The sequence below is a fragment of the Drosophila sulfurigaster genome, chromosome X (assembly GCF_023558435.1).
Source record: "Drosophila sulfurigaster albostrigata strain 15112-1811.04 chromosome X, ASM2355843v2, whole genome shotgun sequence".
Taxonomy (NCBI): Eukaryota; Metazoa; Arthropoda; class Insecta; order Diptera; family Drosophilidae; genus Drosophila; species Drosophila sulfurigaster.
In genome coordinates this window covers 11,759,250-11,777,167 of record NC_084885.1, presented here as the reverse complement: position 1 = coordinate 11,777,167, position 17,918 = coordinate 11,759,250, and the positions used below count along the sequence as shown (strand labels likewise).

Below are 17,918 nucleotides of genomic sequence, written 5' to 3'. Positions count from 1 at the left end.
CAGCAGATACTCGTATCCTTGTGGCGGAAAGTTTCTGTCTCTGAATTTCCACTCGAAATCGAATCGAATCGAATCGCATCGCACCCTCGATTGTTTCGATTTTCATTTCTGTGTCTGCTATCAAACTGTCATTGTCAAGGTGCTCCACGTGGCAGGCACATTGAAATGAAGCCAGCGTAAGCGTAGGCGTGTCCTTAAACAATTCCGGCTGGCGCGTGGAGTATTATGTTTTATAGACGTATTGCATTTCATATCGATTCGCTACTTCAGAGAATGTATTTTTACAAATTGAGCACAAGTCGAGTAAGTTTTTATTTTATTAAGCTCATCAGTATGCCAAATGTTGAAGGATATAATCTCGTCATATACTTGTTATAATAACAAAGCAATTGCAATGGCAGAGGAAGACTTATAGATTCAATCTGCATTTCAACGAGTTACTTGGCAAAGGATTTGGTCTCAAGGAAGCAACATATGTATGGGTAATAATACTTTAATTTGAATGAAATATTCAATAGCTGTATTGGAATCGAGAGTACTTATATCGAAATGTATATAATTAATGTCTTCTAAGTACTATCGTATAATCAAGTGATTGAAATCGATATGTATTAAAAATGCAATACTGTACCGACTAGAATTGTGCTTTTTAGTTCATTTTGGTGAAGGAGTTGCAATTCGAGCTGAACGAATAACTTGTTCTTCTAGATCGAAAACTAATCCGTTATTTCTTTTCAGCCATTTTCTTTCGCTTCAGACCTATTCGAACAGATTTAGTTCGTTGCAGTCCCATTGCTGTTTTATGTTTATTTTCAAAATCAACATTACAATAAATCTAAACCGACTAAATTGTATCGAATGAGAAACGAACTAAATGAATAAAAGAATGAATGATATAGCCTTACGAGAATAGGACTCAAATTTACTATATGAAGGACCTTCAAAGAGCTAGTTCATTTGATCAATTGTGTGATCGAACTAGTTCCGAACGCGATGGCACTTAGTTCTTGAGTGGTGGAAGATGAATAAATGAAGCGAAAAATGTATGCGTGGAATTAACTTTCATATATACATATGTATATAAATGCTTTTCGAATTTAAACACGCATAAACACAAACGTAAAAAGATAATACAAAATAAATTAAGCGGTGTCGAATTGTTTTGTTTTTTCGATTGTTTTTCGTTTGCAATGTGCTACTACGATCATTATTTGTTCGGAGTTTTGATGTGAGTTAGCTTTGCAAGTTCTTTAATGTTACTAATATAAGTTAATTGTACAAATTTGTAAAATTCACGGAACTAGAAGCTAGAGTTGCCAACGATGCAATACCATTGAAAGCTTTCTCGCTAGCGAAGAAAGCAAGCTTGGAGTTAGTTAAGGAGCAGCTTCAAGCACACAACGAACATACATTTAAATTGGAGTGGAGGTTAGTCAAGAGTCGATGCGCAGGCGGTTAGTGGCGAAGTTGTGTAAAGTAGTGAAGAGAGGGGGAGGGGCAACGAACACCGCTTACGCTTCGAGATGCAGCCCAAGGCCAAGAGGAGTTCAGTCAAAGCTACGCAACGAGCACGAAGAGAAATATACACAAAAGAAGAGAGTTTGGGGAAGAGAGAAATAGAAAGAAATGCATTCAGTATTGCAGAGATAAATCGGGACTAAGAATTGGGGACTGGAGAAACGAGAGAGACGGAGAGGCGGAGAGCTTGCTCAACCAGAAACCAGGGCTACTACAATTCGCTTACCATTCTGTGCGGCGCTGCCCTGGAACAAATTGCGCAGATAGCTGATGAGACGTCGATGCAGCGGCCGATGGCGATGACGCGACGACTTGCGAACCGACGACGACGACTCCTGGCCACCGCCCTCGCCTTGCTCCACATCATCGAGATCGGCGACAGCATCCTTGCCACACTGCGACGCATCCACAATGATCTCAATACTTCGCTGCGTATTCGATTTCTTTAATGCCGATGCATTGCTGCTGCCAGCTCCAGCTGCTGAAGTAGGTCCAGCTCCTCCAGGTCCACCACCAGCTCCAGCACTTGTGGAAATGGTACCGATGAGTGCATCGGTGGCACAGCTGCCGGTGCCCGCAATGCTGCTCACAATATTGTCCCGTGAACTGTGCGCCGGCTGCTGTTGAATGATCCGACTGTTGCTGCCCGTCAGCTGCCGTCCCCCGGTGAGCTCGTTGACGGTGCCATTGCTGTGGCTGCCGCGATAGATGAGCTCCGTCTCATTGGACACCTGACGCAGTGCATGCAGTCCCAGTCCCGTATGCGAGGCGCTGCTCGCCATGCCACCAGCTCCAGCTGCAGCTCCTCCACCTCCACCTCCACCTGAGGCCCCGTTGGAGCCACCGCTGCCATTGAGGCCTGTGTAGTAGGCGCTGTTGGGTCGCTGCGTGTGCTGCACTTGAGGTCCGGCCATGGCGCACTCTTCTCTCTATAACTTTTAGTTGCTCTGCTGCTGCTGCTGGTGGTGGTGGTGGTTAGATTGATAGACTGGCTAACTGGCTGACTGGCCGACTGGGCAACTGATCAGATGCGGTTGCCTGGTTGCCTGGTAGCCTGGTAGCCGCCGCCTGGTCCGTCTAGTTGCTAGTTGTTGTTGTTGTTAGGCGCCTGTCTGCTGCTAGTAGTTGGGTTAGTAGTTTTAGTTGCATTCTGATCATTCTGATGTTGTCATTTACATGTTGGCGATAATAGCGTTAGTTCTCTATACGTTTTGCTTTAGCTTCAACTTCAATTTGCAAATTGAACTGCGTCTTCAACCTGCACTCCAATTGCACAATTCTCAACTCATCTGCGCGGCGAGAGAAAGATTGGGGAAGAGAACAAGATAAAATATCAGAGGCTTGATTTTGTTAATTTCATATTTTTTAGTTCATCAATCAACACCAAGAACTCTCTCTGTGTGCATGTGTGTGTGTGTGTTTTAGCGTGGTCGTATACGTGATATTTGTATGCATTCAAATTCAAACCTTGGGTAAACAATTAAAACATGCTATTTGTATTTACATTTTAACAAATTCCGATCATAAAAATTTGAGATTTCAGCTTTGCATAAATATGAATGAAAGCAAAACATTGCGGTATTATTCTTAGAATATACCGCAAAACTGCAGACTGCTATATTTGGTATATTGCTATACCACTACATTCATATTATTAGTAATTTGTACTTTCATTTAAAACCGTTTCCTTTATATTATACACATCTAAACAATTGTAATCATATTACTATTATATATTATATTATATTTATTTAAACAAGTTTCATCGTTAATAAACTATTATTTCATTTAGTATATACATATACATGTGTATGTGTATTAAACAAAAAACATGAATATGAATAATATACTTCATAAGTATATTAACATTTCATGTATAATATTTTCCTTCACTTTCAATAGTGATTGCATTTTTTCATTTAAAAAAAAATATATATTTTTAATATGATCATAGTAGGCGGCTTTTTAGCATTTCATGTGTAATGTTAGAATTTTTCTCTCAGTTGTGTATTGTTGTTCATTCGGATCAGTCCGTAAAAATCTAAATTTCTTTTTTCTTTTTTTGAGATTGTCCCTCATTCGAAATTTAAGAGATCATTTTCGCTCACAAGATGTCTGACGATAAACCCTTCAATCCTTTCTACATTGGACCACATCCGAGCATGGCATGTGCTCCAACAGAGACCTCAACAGCGAATCAGTGCACCGATACAGCAAAGGAAGAGAAGCAGGATGCACAGTCTACTGCTGCTACAGCTGCTACAGCTGCCAATGGGGAAGTGAAGCCTTGCGACTCAGAGCCTTGCAAAGAAGGAGAAGCGCAGCAAAGTTGACAAATATCACGAAGAGGGACAAAGTCATCGCACCAGCTAATTAGATCAGAAATTCATTGTGCATGAATAAATAAATACAAAAAAAAAAGAAATACAATTAATCGTTCGCTTTATTTACTCTCTACACTGCGGTCGAAGAGAAATCGAACTGAAACCAGTAAGAAAGCTACCCATTTTGTACAAAAACAATGTGGTAAAATATTCCAAGTTAATTACCAAAAGGACAAAAATATGCTGAAGACTATAGTTGGTAAATTTATATACTACAACATTCAAATTATACCACATAAACAGCCAAATTAGCTGGGACCCGATTGCGAATGCTATATTTGGTATATTGATAAACCAACACATTCAAAATATACCATATAGTCTAAAATATACCAGATTGACAACCAAAGCAGTTATGGACCGATTGCGCAACACGTTTTTTTTTTGCCATACAAAAGTATTTATTAAACTTGTATGGGATCGTAATCAAATTTTGAAGAATATTAAATACTATAGTTATTTAAGACAAATAGAATATATGTAAATTCAACCGTTATTCATTCACACATGTTTGAAATATGAATTTATTATCCATCGATTAACAGCGTTGGGTGTATAATTGCACAATCAAATTTATCATTTTATAATCATGACATCTAACTCTTCAAAAAGTATACTACAAATCTTAGGACTTGAGCTACGTAATGCTGTGATTATTTATTTATATATTGCGATTACGCCTTACAACGCATCTCAAGTGTAAAACCAAATTGCATTTCCTTTGTTTGCAGCTGCGCTTTTATGTTGCTCGCATTTTCTATTCAGCGGGTTTTCAGTGCAATTTGGTAGAATTTGGTGCATTTGCATGTTTTATGCGTTGCCAGCAACAGTAATGCATCAGCTTCAGCAACAGAAGCAGCAACAACAACAACAACAGATTGGTTGCAACAGCAACAGCAACATCAACACAGCAGCATTTCCATTTATATTGGTATTTGCAACATGGCGTTTTGCAGCGTCTCTCGAGCGTATGTCTGTTGCAAATTGAATGAAGTTCAAATTTATTATTTATTGATAGACTTATGCAACTGCAACAGCAACAGCAACAGCGGATTACATGAGCTCTTCTCTCTCACTCACTCTATTTTTTGGCCCTTGCCAAAATTGCTAACACTGCTGACTTCTTTGGCATCATCAGCTGTTGAACAGCTCTCCCTCTCCCTCTATCTCTCTCTTTCGCTCTATGCCTTTTTCTTCGTATTATTTATGCTTTTCAGTCTGCGTCACTTTTGTGTACTCGCTGCTCTGTTATTTAATGCGATTTTCCTGTTAAATGGAGACAAGCGAACGAAAGCGTTTTTCAATTCCTTAGTTTAACGCTTTCCATAGAGCTTGCTGCCAGTTTTAATTTTCGCATATTGTCTGCACTTAGTTCCTGTTTGCCAAGCACTTGAAGCACTCACTCTCCTTTTCATTGCTGTGGCGTTGTTGCTGTATGCAAAATGCAAACAATCTTTGAGGACAAGCAATTTCTTAGCAGCGTGTGTGCAATTGAACTTATTCACGCATTCTGCATTCGCAAGCCAAACATATGAGCAATGACTGCATCTCAGCTCGGTGTTCCTGAATTCTTATTCGCTGATAATTCTCAAGCAAAATCGAGTAACAGTTTACAAGCATTTAGTATTAAAGCATTTATTACGTCTCTTCGAATGAACGAAAAGGAGCGAAAATAAGAGCAAGCAAAATGAATAAATGTTCAGTTCACTTTTGTTCTTTCGTTCAAGCTTGTTCACAGGTTTCATTTTTGATTAGTCACTAGAAGCGAGTCGCTACAACAGAACAAAACGAACTTATCGGTTATCGAGCGATGAACAATCGAAATTCATTAATCAAAAATGAACAAAGGAACTTTTGCAGTAAATTTTTCGATGTTTACACAACACTACTAACAAAGCAATAACTGCAACATTTTGTTGACATTACTATTTCAAAAGTTCTGTTGATTTCGCAATGTGCTCTAAATTCAAAAATAACGAGCTTGCTACATTAACGCTAATGCCATATCAAAGCTGTGCTATGCATACTTTTACAATCAACAAGTCAACCATTCACTGCAATAAGTTTTTTTTTGGTTTTTGTTGTGTTTGCAGAAGCCTAATGGAAATGCAAATGATTGTGCCATTTGGAAATGTCAACAAATCAAGCGTAGAAACCTAATTTATTGAAAGGTCGGAAATGTAATCATTAAAGTGCCGTGCCAAACAAATGAAAAACAAAGCATAAATATCTATTAAAATGAATTGAAATAAATTATAGTTTACACAATCCGCAAGCGGAGAGTGGAGAGTGAAAGGCGGAGAGTGCGTGAGGAGCAATGAAGAAGAAGTGTGGAAAGAAGGTAAGACGAAAAGACGAAATATGTTGGCTACGCTATATACATATGTATATATGTATGTACATATGTATAAAGGTCAGGTGGTGCTTAATGGCAAGCTGGGCAAGCACTGGAGTGCAGGGCAAACACTTCGATGGGAAGGCAAAATCAACGATGTGAACAGAGGAAATTAAGTGCATGGCAACGAGGAGCTCAACAACGACAACGTCGACGAGAGCGAGAACGACAACGACAACGACGATGGGGAACATTGAGGTCTTCTTGAAGACAACAATAGGACTCGCATATTTAGAGGCACTTGAGCATGACAAAAAGAAAGCAAGTACCAAGGAAATGAAGCTGAAATTTATTATAACAATACACGGAATAGTAATCGAGTGCGGCTGCTGTTGCTGTTGCTGCTGCTGCAATTTGCCAGTCCAGCTTGGCCTTGGGCTGATGAAGTGTGTCGGAAGTTGGGAAGTTGGGAATGTGGAAAGTGGCAAGCGTAAGGCGGAAAGCGGATATGCCGCTCAAAAAGGTACGAGCAGATAGAATTATGATGGAAAATAAGGCTGTCAACAGAGACACAGCCAGAGTAGGGAAAGCTTGATAAGCTAAGCAGAGATGTCCACAACTGGAGGAGGATGCTAATTGTTTGTACGCGCCAGTGAAGCAGCTAAAGAGCATATGACAGACATCACTGGGCGACAGTGCCACAGTGCCACGGTGCCACACTAACACAGTGCCACAAAATTCGTAGTCGCAGTAAATGGAGGAAAACGTCAAGTGCACTTTACGTGAACGTTGCACACTCCAAGGGACTCGACGACTCGGCACAGACGACCGCAACCTGAACCTCAACCTCGACGCCTCACTAAAAGTGGAGAGTGGAAGGTGAAGAGTCGAGAGTGGAGAGTGGAGAATGGAGAGTCGCTGCATAGTCGCTGAGAAATATGCGCAATATTCAAACGGGAAGGTAAAAGGAAATTGGATTTTTGTTGACATTATTTTACAAATATCCGGGCACACAAATAGCGATAACAATGGCTCGCCTTCTTTTGCTGCTTTGCTGTTTTGCTGCTTTTGTGGCCAGTTGTGACTAGCCCCTAGCCCTCAGCTTGTCCCTCCCATACCCATACCCAGACCCATCACATCACATCTGCCATCAAGTGAAGCGTTACCTTCAAGTTTATGCAATGAGTTATTTGCGAGCTCTGCTACTCAAGCACATCCGATCCGATCCAAAGTGGAAGTGGAAGCTGAGGCTCAACTTGAAGCTGTCCTGCCAATTTCAATGCAAATGTCTCTCACTCCTCTTCACCCTCCCTCCTCTCTTTGGTGCTGTATCTGTGTGTGTGTGTGTGTGTGTGATGACGGTAAACATATTTTGATTTTGCATAATAAATTGCTGTGTGTGCAGCCATAAGTCAAGAACAAGACGCAGCTTGGTTATCGAGGCGGCAACATACTATAAACTGCTTCTGCGGCTGCTGCCTCAACCACTGATGCACTTTTCCCAAGCATTTCCTTTCTTGCTTTCATGCTTTCCATATTGCATTTCACCGGCATTGTTTATGCTTGAAAAACCCCCACTGAAAACTCACATGACGCCCGCGAAGAACGAGGAACGAGAAAAAAGTGTAGAGGGAACAAAAATAAAAACAGCAAAAAGGCCTGAGGAATCAGCATTATACTCGCAGTTTATTCATGATTGTGCATATGTTTCTTCGCTTCTGCGCGAAAACCAATCAAATTTTCATGTTTGATTTATTTTGCACAAAACTGTTGCTCACAAGTTTTCCTCATTTTATTCACCTTTACGATGGCTAATTTTTCCTTATTTCCTTATTTTATTTTAATTTTTTTTTTTCTTAAAAATGAATATTTCAACTAGAAACATAATAAATAAAATAAGTTTTTAGTTAAATTTGAGATTTATTTTTTGCTTGTGGCAAATAAGTTTTCTAGTGCATCTCGCTCTGGAGTCTAGTATTATACTTGGCGCAGTGCTCGGCAATATTCACAAGCACACACACTCACACACTCACACACACACACTCACTGGGGAGATTGTGCGTTCATTGTGCTGTGAAAACAACAAGAGCGTAGAGGAAAGCAACAAAAAGAAATGCGGAATGTTGAGCAAACCGCCGCAGGCATTGCATCCTGATGAGTTGCAACCGACGACCACGACAAGCACTCACTCACACACATGCACTGTGTGTGTGTGTGTGTGTGTGTGTGTGTGAGTGTTTATCAGAGCGGCACAGTGTGGCAAAAGAATTGTGTGCACTGAAATGGTTAGCGACAATTATCCGACCCGTGTCAGTTTTTATTATCATTTACTTTATTTCCATTGGCATTTTATTTTTATTTTCGCTTTTATTTCTCCTCCGCCCGTCCATGCAGAACAATCCAGCAGTATAATCGAATTCTGGCAAAGCTGCTTTATATTAATTAAACAGTGGCGTTGACGCTTTGATGACCTGCATTTCAGTTGCAGTTGCAGTTGCATTTGCAATTGCAGTTACGCAGTTTCGCAGTTACAAGTAAATCAAGTGCGGCTGCTCGAATGCAATGTCTCTGAACGTTTGCCAGATGCCACAACAATCAATTGCGAAGGGACTATTTAATGTCCTTGCAGCTTATTAATATTGCAATATATATGTTAATGTTTGCAACAATTACCACACTGTTGTGTTGCTCAGATAACAAATAAAATAAATACTTCGCTGCAATCCTTAAAAATAATTCAAATTCCAATGCCAATGTTGCAAATTTAATAACAGAAAAACTTTGTATTCAATAAATAAAATAGGAAAATTTCAATTTGAAAGCGATGCCAAATATAAATGACTTTAACATAAAATGTTTTATTCAATTCGAATTCGCTTTAAACTGAGAGAGAAGTTTGCAAAGCAAAGCGGTTCAGATGCTAAAGATGCCAGCCTCTTGCTGCACACACACACTTGTTATTATCTTTTAATTACAATGCTCCAAGTACATCGGATATAAAGACACATATTAGCGTATGCCTTAAAGTGCTGGTTTCTTTTGCCATTCGGTAAACTGAAGTCTGTGCAGCATTTGAGTGATGGCATGGAAAACACGTATGTAAGAAAGTTACAGTGGAGTGTTGTCGACTGTGAGATACCCGCTACCCCCATTTTGAATAAGTGCGGTATCATTCATAGAATATACAAAATTAATATACTGCAAAATACTAAAGGTATACCTTATATACTTTATATAGTTGTACACTTAAAATTTATACTAGATAGTCAACGTAAACCAGATATTCCGCTAAAAAATTCAAATATGCCAATAGCTATATTTGGTATATTGATATAGAAGCATTGTTGTACATCTAAAATATACCACTGAGTACAAAATATACCCGATTGTCATCCATTTAAGACCTGATTGCTTCAACTCTATCTCTTATAGTCTTTTGAGATCCAAGTGTTTATAAGGACAGACGATCAGACGGACATAGTTATATTCTCTAGGCTGTTGATGCTCATCAATAATATATATACTTTATGCCTTCTGCCTGTTACATACATCTCCTGCAAGCACAAAACTATAATAGCCTTCTGCCCGGGTATAAAAAGAGAACGCTTAAGCACGGGGCAAACAGAAGACATTAGCTGAATTTAAATGCTGACTGTCGCGTGTGGCCTGCTGAAAGCTGTCTGATGCATGCAGAGCAGCAGCTGGTGGCATCCATCAAAGTGAAAATATGAGGCTTGAGCATGAATGTGATGCACACACCTTCCACACACACAGACATTTGCAAGAGGGCAACACATTCGTTGCAAGCACGTGAGCAGCTGCAATCTCACACCATATGGAAAAGAAGACGGTGGCAAAATCAGTTGGTGGAGTGATGAAGAAAGAGCAGAAGCAAAAGGAGGAGGAGGAGGATGCGTGCAACGAAACGAGTGTCAACCGCTTTTATCGTAGTTTTCTGTGTGTGCTGCTGCGTTTTTACCCCGCCACGTTTATTTGCGAAAACTCAAAACTGAACTTGCGTGGGCAGTTGCACACTGCTGTGTGCTGGCAATTTGCAACCAACTGCCGCCGCCCGGCTACACCTGCCCTTCCCCCCTAACCATGACCGTATTTATGAGTTTGCACGTGTTTCCGCCCTGCAACTGTCGCCAGTGAATGTTCTGCAACTTGAGTATCTTTAGCGAAAAGCACGAAAAATAAAAGTAAAAATGGAAAACTGTCAAGTGGGGTTTCATTTTCAAGTGAGCGTCTGTTTGTTTGCTTCTACGTGCCCACCACACAATGTATCTGCATCTGCATCCGTATCTGTATCTCTTACTGTCTTATGTATACGAAAATCACAAAACGTTTATGCTACCCTATGCTTAAGTTTGTAAAATAAAGCTTAGACACAAAATACAAGAGTTCAATTCTCTACTTCAAACTAATAAATCTCTAAACTTGCCAAATGGATAAAGACTCCGTTTGACTATCTCATAATGAATAATATGAGAATAATATTATAAAAAATGAAATTGCAATGATAATGAATAGAATATTACAAAATTTAAATGATTGCTTCATCGAATTGCCTGAAGGCCTTTGCCCATGAGAAATTGTATTCGTTAGTTCAATAAAATAATAATAATACAAATAAAATACAAATGTTATTAAATGAAATACAAATTTATGAACATTTATAAAATTGTTTGATGTATCATCTGATTCTTTTCAATTCCAACTGTAGTTAAATTTGAATTAATATTATATTAGCATTCACTTTGTTAACAAAATATCTAACATGACTGCGAAGTATCTACAATTCATGAATTCCTCGCAATGCAATTGCATTCACTTGTCTTGAATTTATTCAACTGTTGCTTCACACCCACACATACACAGTTATAAAGAAAAGACAAAGTAGTTTTTAGTGGTTGCCCAGGTGGTTTAGTTTCTTTTCTTTGTTGTTGTCGTTGTCGTTGTCATTGTTGTTGTTGGCTGCTTGCAGAAATCAAATGCTTTTGTGTACGTTTATTATTCTGTTCTGGCTGTATAAAATGAATTAAATATTGCGCTGGCAATTAATAGCAGAATTTAAGTAATATCGAGTCCTTAGGGACTGGGACATAATTCATATAGAAAGTACGCCAGCTGAACTGCTCTGCCTAGGCCAGAAGCTGCTCATAAGTAATGAGTTTCAGTCGCTGGAGAAGCACTACAGAGCAGCAAGTAAGGCTAAGAGTAACTAGCAGCTGTATCTCTTGGTTATTATACACGCTACCCATAAGGTATAAGGGTATTATAACTTCAGATAAAAATTGTAGAAGTCAATTAAGAAATATTTTTGTATTGGGAAAAACGCTTGTTTTTGGTGACAATCTGGTATATTTTGTTCTCAATTATATATTATGAATGTAGTACTTTATAAATATACCAAATATATTATCAAATAATGCATATCCGGTATATTTAAGCAATCCGGTATATTTTATAGTCTATGGTATATTTTATATAGTACTATAACTATATACCAAATATAGCTTTCGGTATATTTTAGCACATGTACGGAATATCAGGTATATTTTGATAATCTGGTATATTTTATACACGATTGTATATTTTGAATGTAGTACTGAATATAGCCATTGGTAGAGTTTAGTAATTTAGCGTAATATTTGGTATATTTTGTACTTTAATTAATTCGGTATATTTTAAGAATAATACCACACTGCTTTCTTTGTATTCAAAATGAGTAGCGGGTATTTCACAGTCGAGCACACTCCACTGTAGCATTTCTTTCTTGTTTTTATGTTCACATTCACGCAGCAAGTCCTTGCCTCGGGCAACACAGCTGCCAGTAAACTACTCCCTAACTGCCTTTCTGTCCGTCTATCTGTCTTTCCATCTGACATCAGGTGCACAACATTTTCTATTTTCACAACTTTCAGTATAATTAATTCAAATGGTTTTCATAAAGCAGCGCAGCTGCAAAAAAGCGTTTACATCATTTGCGGCAATGCAAGCCCATTTTTTTGGTATGCGGGATTGTCTTCTCACAACCTGCGGCTTAACCGAGACACATCTTCAGCTACGTGGCCGAAAATTAATGGCCTTCTGCCTACTGGACAAGCCTCAAGTTGAACCATTTGAACGTTTAATCCATTATTATTTGTAACGTGTTTTTTCTCCTTCATGTTCGTTGGCTTCTCGATTTAGCTGCAGACATTTTAATGGGGCCATCAACGAGAACAACAATTAAAAGGCAACTTCAAGTGGGTAAACGAGCCAAGCTGCTGATAAGCCATCTGCTGGCTTTTCTCAATCCCAATTCCGAATCGCAGTTCTTATCCGATTGCTATTCGCATTGCTCATTAGTATGCATTGATAGTGGGTATCGACGGAGTAAAGTAATTGAAAGGCACATAAAAATTAATTTACGACCTTTGCACGCGAATCGTGTTGAGTCGTAATGTGAAGCACACGTGTCGTATGCGTAATATGCCTGGTAGTTGCACATACGTCGCACATTAAGTATACGCCACCGTGCTCATGTCTAAAAATATCAAGTTAATCGATTTAAAAATAGCACATGAGGCACAAATAATTCAATTGTAGTGAAATTAAAAAATAATTAGTAAGAAGCGACATTATTAATTATTGGATTTTTATAAAACTCATTTATCTTTTTTCACATTCTGTGTGTCTTATTTCAGCAACGAAAGAGACAACTACCAGTTGCTGCCAGTTTGCAACTTAAAGCTGAGCACTGCTCGAGATAGTAGTTCTAATAAAAGGACTGTGATGTCAGTCAACGTTGGTCGATGTCGATGTCGATGTCGATGTCCTTTGGCATGCTGTGCTTTATGCTCTCTCGCCTCAGCATGTCCAAAAATAGACGACAACATAAAATAGAAGAAGAAGAAGAAGGAGAAGAAGGAGAAGAAGAGAAATGTCCCATCTCACTCAAAACATAGATCCCGACTCAAGTGTTTTCGGCAGAAATTGAATTAAATTTGTGTTCGAAAATGTGTACCGAAATGTAGCGAGAGGAAAGGAAAGCAGAATGGGGGGGAGGGAAGGGGGCAGAAGGATAGAAAAAAGGTTTGCTGTCGCCATTGTGGATGAGCAGGTCGTTGAGCGAAATCAAAATAGCACAAAATGTAAATGAAAATGAAAATGAAATTGAAGTTGGTCGAGTGCTATAAAATCAACAGCAACAACAAGAACGAGAACGAGAACGAGAACAACTGTGGCATAGGGTTACAGCACAAAATAGAGCATCAGACATGAGCTGTGAGCATCTCGAGTGCTCGCTCGTTGCTGCCCCAAATGCGAATCCCAGTTCCATACAACAACAACAACAACAGCAACAACAACAACAACAACGTGTTGCCGACAATGTGCTGGGAATATTGCCGCTGACAGAGCACACTGACTTCTCTGACTGTGCTGTCAGTGTTCATGACGACGATGACCATGAAACGATGATGAACAGCACTATAGTAATGACGATTGTCATGATTATGATGATGATGGCGATGATGATAATGACGATGTTGTACAAGTAGCTATGGCCGAACGTGAGCACCATGCTCTCAGTGTTCGACTCGGGCAATTTGAATGATGCAAAACTGTTGTTGCTGCCGCTGCTGCTGCTGCTGATGTTGCTGCTGTTGTCGTCGTTGAGTTTTATTGCTGCTGGCTCGCAAATTTGGTCGGCAATGGCTCCTCAAAATGAAAACATGAAACCAAATTAAGATAAACACGAGACGTAAACGGAAACGGAGACAACGACAACGACAACAGCAACGACAACGACAACAACAACAACGACAAAAGGAACGAACGACAAGCAAAAGATGGAGACGGAACACATACTCGTCTAGAGACCCGGAAGCTGATGGCGTTGGGCCTTAAGTCTTGGTAATTATCGCCCCCAACCACAGAGAAACATGCTCCATCATGTCTCTCTCTCTCTCTCTCTCTCTTTCCCTCTCTCCTCTGGTCTGGCTGACGAGTCCAGCTGCAGCTTCGACTCCCAGCTTCAGCTGTGTCTTCGTCTCAGGCTTCTCCTAGGTCTTCCCTCCATCTCGCTCCACTCTTTGGGGCTGATGTCATTGCGTGCGTCGTTGATGGATTTGAGTAATTTCTTTATGCCGCCTGCCATTTGGGCCATCGCCCCGTCATAAATTGAAGCTGGATTTAATTACAGCCACTGCCTGCACAGTGGTTCGGAATTGCTTAAGTTCAGCGCAAGTTAAAGAGAGTTCAACTCTCATCACTGTTTGTTATTTACAGATTGATGCGAGCTGCCAACTTCTTATTATGCAGTGCTGCCAACTCGTTCACTATCGTGAAAAAGAGTTTGACTCTCAACACTGTTTGTTCTTTTCATTCATTCCTTTTATTTCGATCTTTCTTTACATGCTGAGCTGTCAACCTTATTGTACAGTGCTGCCAACTCATTGGGACTACCGTTATAGAGAGTTTAACTCTCAACAAGGTTTGTTTTTTTTCAATCCTTCTTTGCAAACTAAGCTGTGGTGCCAACTGCTTATTGTACAGTGCTGCCAACTCGTTGGGACTACCACATACATAAGTGCTTAAAATATCGATATATCTTTCAAACTGTTCGAATGCAGTGCAAGTTAAAGAAAGTTTGACTCTCATCACTGTTTGTTCTTTCATTTGAATTGTTCTTTAAAGACTGAGCTGTCAGCTAGTTGCTTAAACTATCGATATATCTTAAACACACGACTTCAAAGTTTTTTCTTGTTTTAAAGAGTTTCTAATGTCTTTTTTTTTGGAGAGATGAGGAGATGAGTTAACCACTGCAGCTTAAGAGGGGTAGAGGGAGGAGCGAGAGGGTTGCTTGCTGCTGACTCGACAATTATTCAAGTCATACAGATTTGCTCCCTCGCCGCCAGGTGGCGTGGCAGTGCTAATGTGTGTCATGACCTTCCTGACAGCCACCAGCCGCAAATTGTAATTTCTAATTTTAGAGACGCTCTCGTCGTTGTCGACGTCGTTGCTGTGGCTGCCGCAAAAGGGGGCAAGGCATTTATTAAAATCGCATTTCAGTTTCTGGGCTTTCTGCAGATATTCAAGGGAGCTGCAGTTGTCGGTTGTTGGTTGCTGGTTGCTGGTTGCTGGTTTGCTGCCTTCGTCTTTTTTCACTCGGTTTTTGCATTGTGAAATTGCAATTCATTTCCTTAATGCTGGCAATTTGGGTCAAAACTAATTAGATGGCAGACGGGACTTTAATTACCAACAGCTGCTAATCGATGGCCATTGCCAGCAGGTTAATTTCGCTCATAAATTTGGCCTTCCAAAAACAACAAAAATAAAAAAATGAGAAATAGAAAAACAACAACAACACACACACACTTTGCACTTCACGCAAACATGAAGCAAACATTTTTTACGGCAATTTGCAGTTGTCACGTTTTTGCACCTTGCTCGCTTAATTACTTAATTGGCTATTAGCTAATTGGTGACAGAAGCGCCAGGCTCAAGGCGTGCGTCCTGTTAACCATCAAACCATCAAACCACCAAAAGCCACCAAACCACCAGCTAACCATCTAACCAGCTGTTGCTCAACAACAAAATGTGTGTTGCAAGCCAAGTTAAACTACTGCAGAATGGAGCGAGGACGACGACGAGGACGAGGACACGGGCAGTTGCCGCGGCTTAATTAACAAGCTCAACGCAGCTTTGCCTAAATGACCGCATTTGCATAACCCTTGAATATGTTTTGGCGGCAGGCCAGATGCAGGTGGCACGTTGAACGTTGCACGTTGCATGTGCCACACTCGATACATGCCCGCCCTGTCTTCTATTACGTATACGACGGGTGTACAACAGCCCAGAAAACACTTTAAGTGTAAGTGTAAGTGTTTATTTAATGTTGGCTATAAAAAATCATGTATTTTTATACTTCATTTACAATCTGTCTTGCGATAATAATTCAATTTTGTTGGTTTAAGCAAGTGACAGACTAATTTACATATAGAACTATGCACAAAAATAACTACGAAGCTGTAAGAATTCACATTTATTCAGCTAAGTATTGAGACATTCGCCACCTATTTTCAATAAAACCGTATTCTATAATTATACAAAATTTATACTGCAAAAATATTTCCAAGGGCTATATTTGGTATACACATAGAGTACAAAAAAAAATAGATTGTCAGCCAAAGCAACTAAGACTTGTAGTAAGTAATTCTTTGTCCATAGAAAAGTATTTCATAAATAACTTTTACAATCTGATCGCAGCCAACTTCAAATTCTCCAAGTTCAGTAATCTAAAATCTTATATTTAGTTATAATTGTATGTTCCAAAGTTAAGTGGTATTAATATGAACTCAAAAATGAACAAATTCAAGTCGTAAATTCAACGAATGCAGCTTTACAACTTTTCAATTGCTGCTTCTGCTGTCGATTGATAATCTATATATCGATATTCATATTCAATGATATACATAAGTGATAATTATTCTTTCTGCAAATTTTAAATTCAAAAGTCAAAAGCACAAAATGAACAGCAGAAGAATGCGAGTTAAATATGCTTTGGAATTAAAGTAAATTTCTTATACACTCAACTAAATAATTCAGCTTACATCAACACAATTTCTATAACCTCAATGTCAACATTTAAGTGTAGTCAATATTTTTAACAACTAATAATATTTACACTAGCTTAGCACATCTTTGACGAACTGTTTGTAGTTGACCATAATAAATGCGAAATACCGGAGAGTAAACAAACTTAATGCACAAAAGAAGCATTTATCACGAAACTGCAGAGACAGAATGCTTAAAAGGTGAAACAATTTAATTAAATTTGCTATTAATTGCAGCAAGATGGCAAGCAAAAGCTTGTGCAATGTCCATGAAGTGTTGAAGCCTGACCTTTAACTAATGCCTTCGAAATTGCATTCTCCTTAAATGAATTCAGTGTTAAATTCCACAAATTGTTTTGCTACAAGACAAATGCTGGCCGAAATTCCAGGCAAATTTCCATATTAATTGGGTACCAACTGCTATTTGAGTTATTATTTCGTCAAATTGCATTCGAATGTGCTTAATGAGCATTGTATTTCGCAAAAGCAGACCGAGTATTTAGCCTTGGCATTGAGAGAGAAATTAAAGTTGGCATTGGCCTTGCGAAAGCATCTTGAGTTGCGTGTCTTTAACTTGGCTCGTGGCAGGCCACAATTCAGTTATCGCTAGTGCTGCCACATTCCAGTTGGGAGAGAGCAGAGAAGGGAAGGGAAGGGAAGGTAAGGGTGTTGACTGTAGTACAGTGTGCATCATGGCAACCAACTAATTGCTAGAGAGTCGGTGTCTGCGCCTTTGTTGTATAGTTGTGTAAGACGAGCAGCCAGGACAACGCAACGCAACGACGCATTTAATTGCGTCCAATGATGGCAGCAGCACAAAGTTAACAGACGTCCCCCCATCCCCACCCATTCCTCTCCCCCTCTTTCTCTATCTCCGAGTTGAGTGCTTTCGACGAGCAACCAAAGAAAGAATGAGAGAGGGAGAGAGTCGCAGAGAAAGGTGGCTTACTTTTAGCATAAGCGTCTTGGTGAATCTTTAAATATTTTTTAATGGATCGCTTTCAATTAACAGACAGCAGGAAGTGAGACGTGAGCGCAGAGATGCGAGAAGCAGGAAACCGGAAGCTGCAGCGAGAA

The 17,918-nt window shown here is 39.5% G+C and overlaps 3 protein-coding genes across 9 annotated transcripts in view; 1 reads left to right on the top strand and 2 right to left on the bottom strand.

Annotated features, from left to right (window-relative positions):
* Positions 1-2,704, bottom strand: part of LOC133849171 (class E basic helix-loop-helix protein 22) — a 39,454-nt gene extending 36,750 nt beyond the window's left edge. The window contains exons 1-2 of one of the 4 annotated variants that reach the window (XM_062285078.1): positions 1,745-2,704; positions 1,516-1,557 (exon numbers count right to left, since the gene is read on the bottom strand). In XM_062285078.1, the coding sequence (XP_062141062.1) occupies positions 1,516-1,557; positions 1,745-2,432 (730 nt within the window). In that variant the 5' untranslated portion in view covers positions 2,433-2,704. The remainder of the gene's footprint in view (positions 1-1,515; positions 1,558-1,744) is intronic. The other 3 variants (XM_062285079.1, XM_062285081.1, XM_062285082.1) reach the window with 3 other exon arrangements.
* A 7-nt stretch (positions 2,705-2,711) lies between these two features.
* Positions 2,712-17,918, bottom strand: part of LOC133849175 (serine/threonine-protein kinase phg2-like) — a 69,403-nt gene continuing 54,196 nt past the window's right edge. For 3 of the 4 annotated variants that reach the window (XR_009895334.1, XR_009895333.1, XR_009895332.1), the window contains exon 3: positions 2,716-2,807. Coding sequence is in view for 1 of the 4 variants with exons in the window: in XM_062285086.1 (XP_062141070.1) it covers positions 2,713-2,807 (95 nt within the window). In the remaining 3 variants the exon portion in view is untranslated. Of the gene's footprint in view, positions 2,808-17,918 lie in introns of all 4 variants that reach the window. The other variant, XM_062285086.1, reaches the window with a different exon arrangement.
* On the top strand, positions 3,515-3,936 carry LOC133847956 (uncharacterized). Its single transcript, XM_062283302.1, has one exon. It carries the CDS (start codon positions 3,630-3,632, stop codon positions 3,849-3,851), a length of 222 nt encoding a protein of 73 aa, XP_062139286.1. The 5' UTR covers positions 3,515-3,629; the 3' UTR covers positions 3,852-3,936.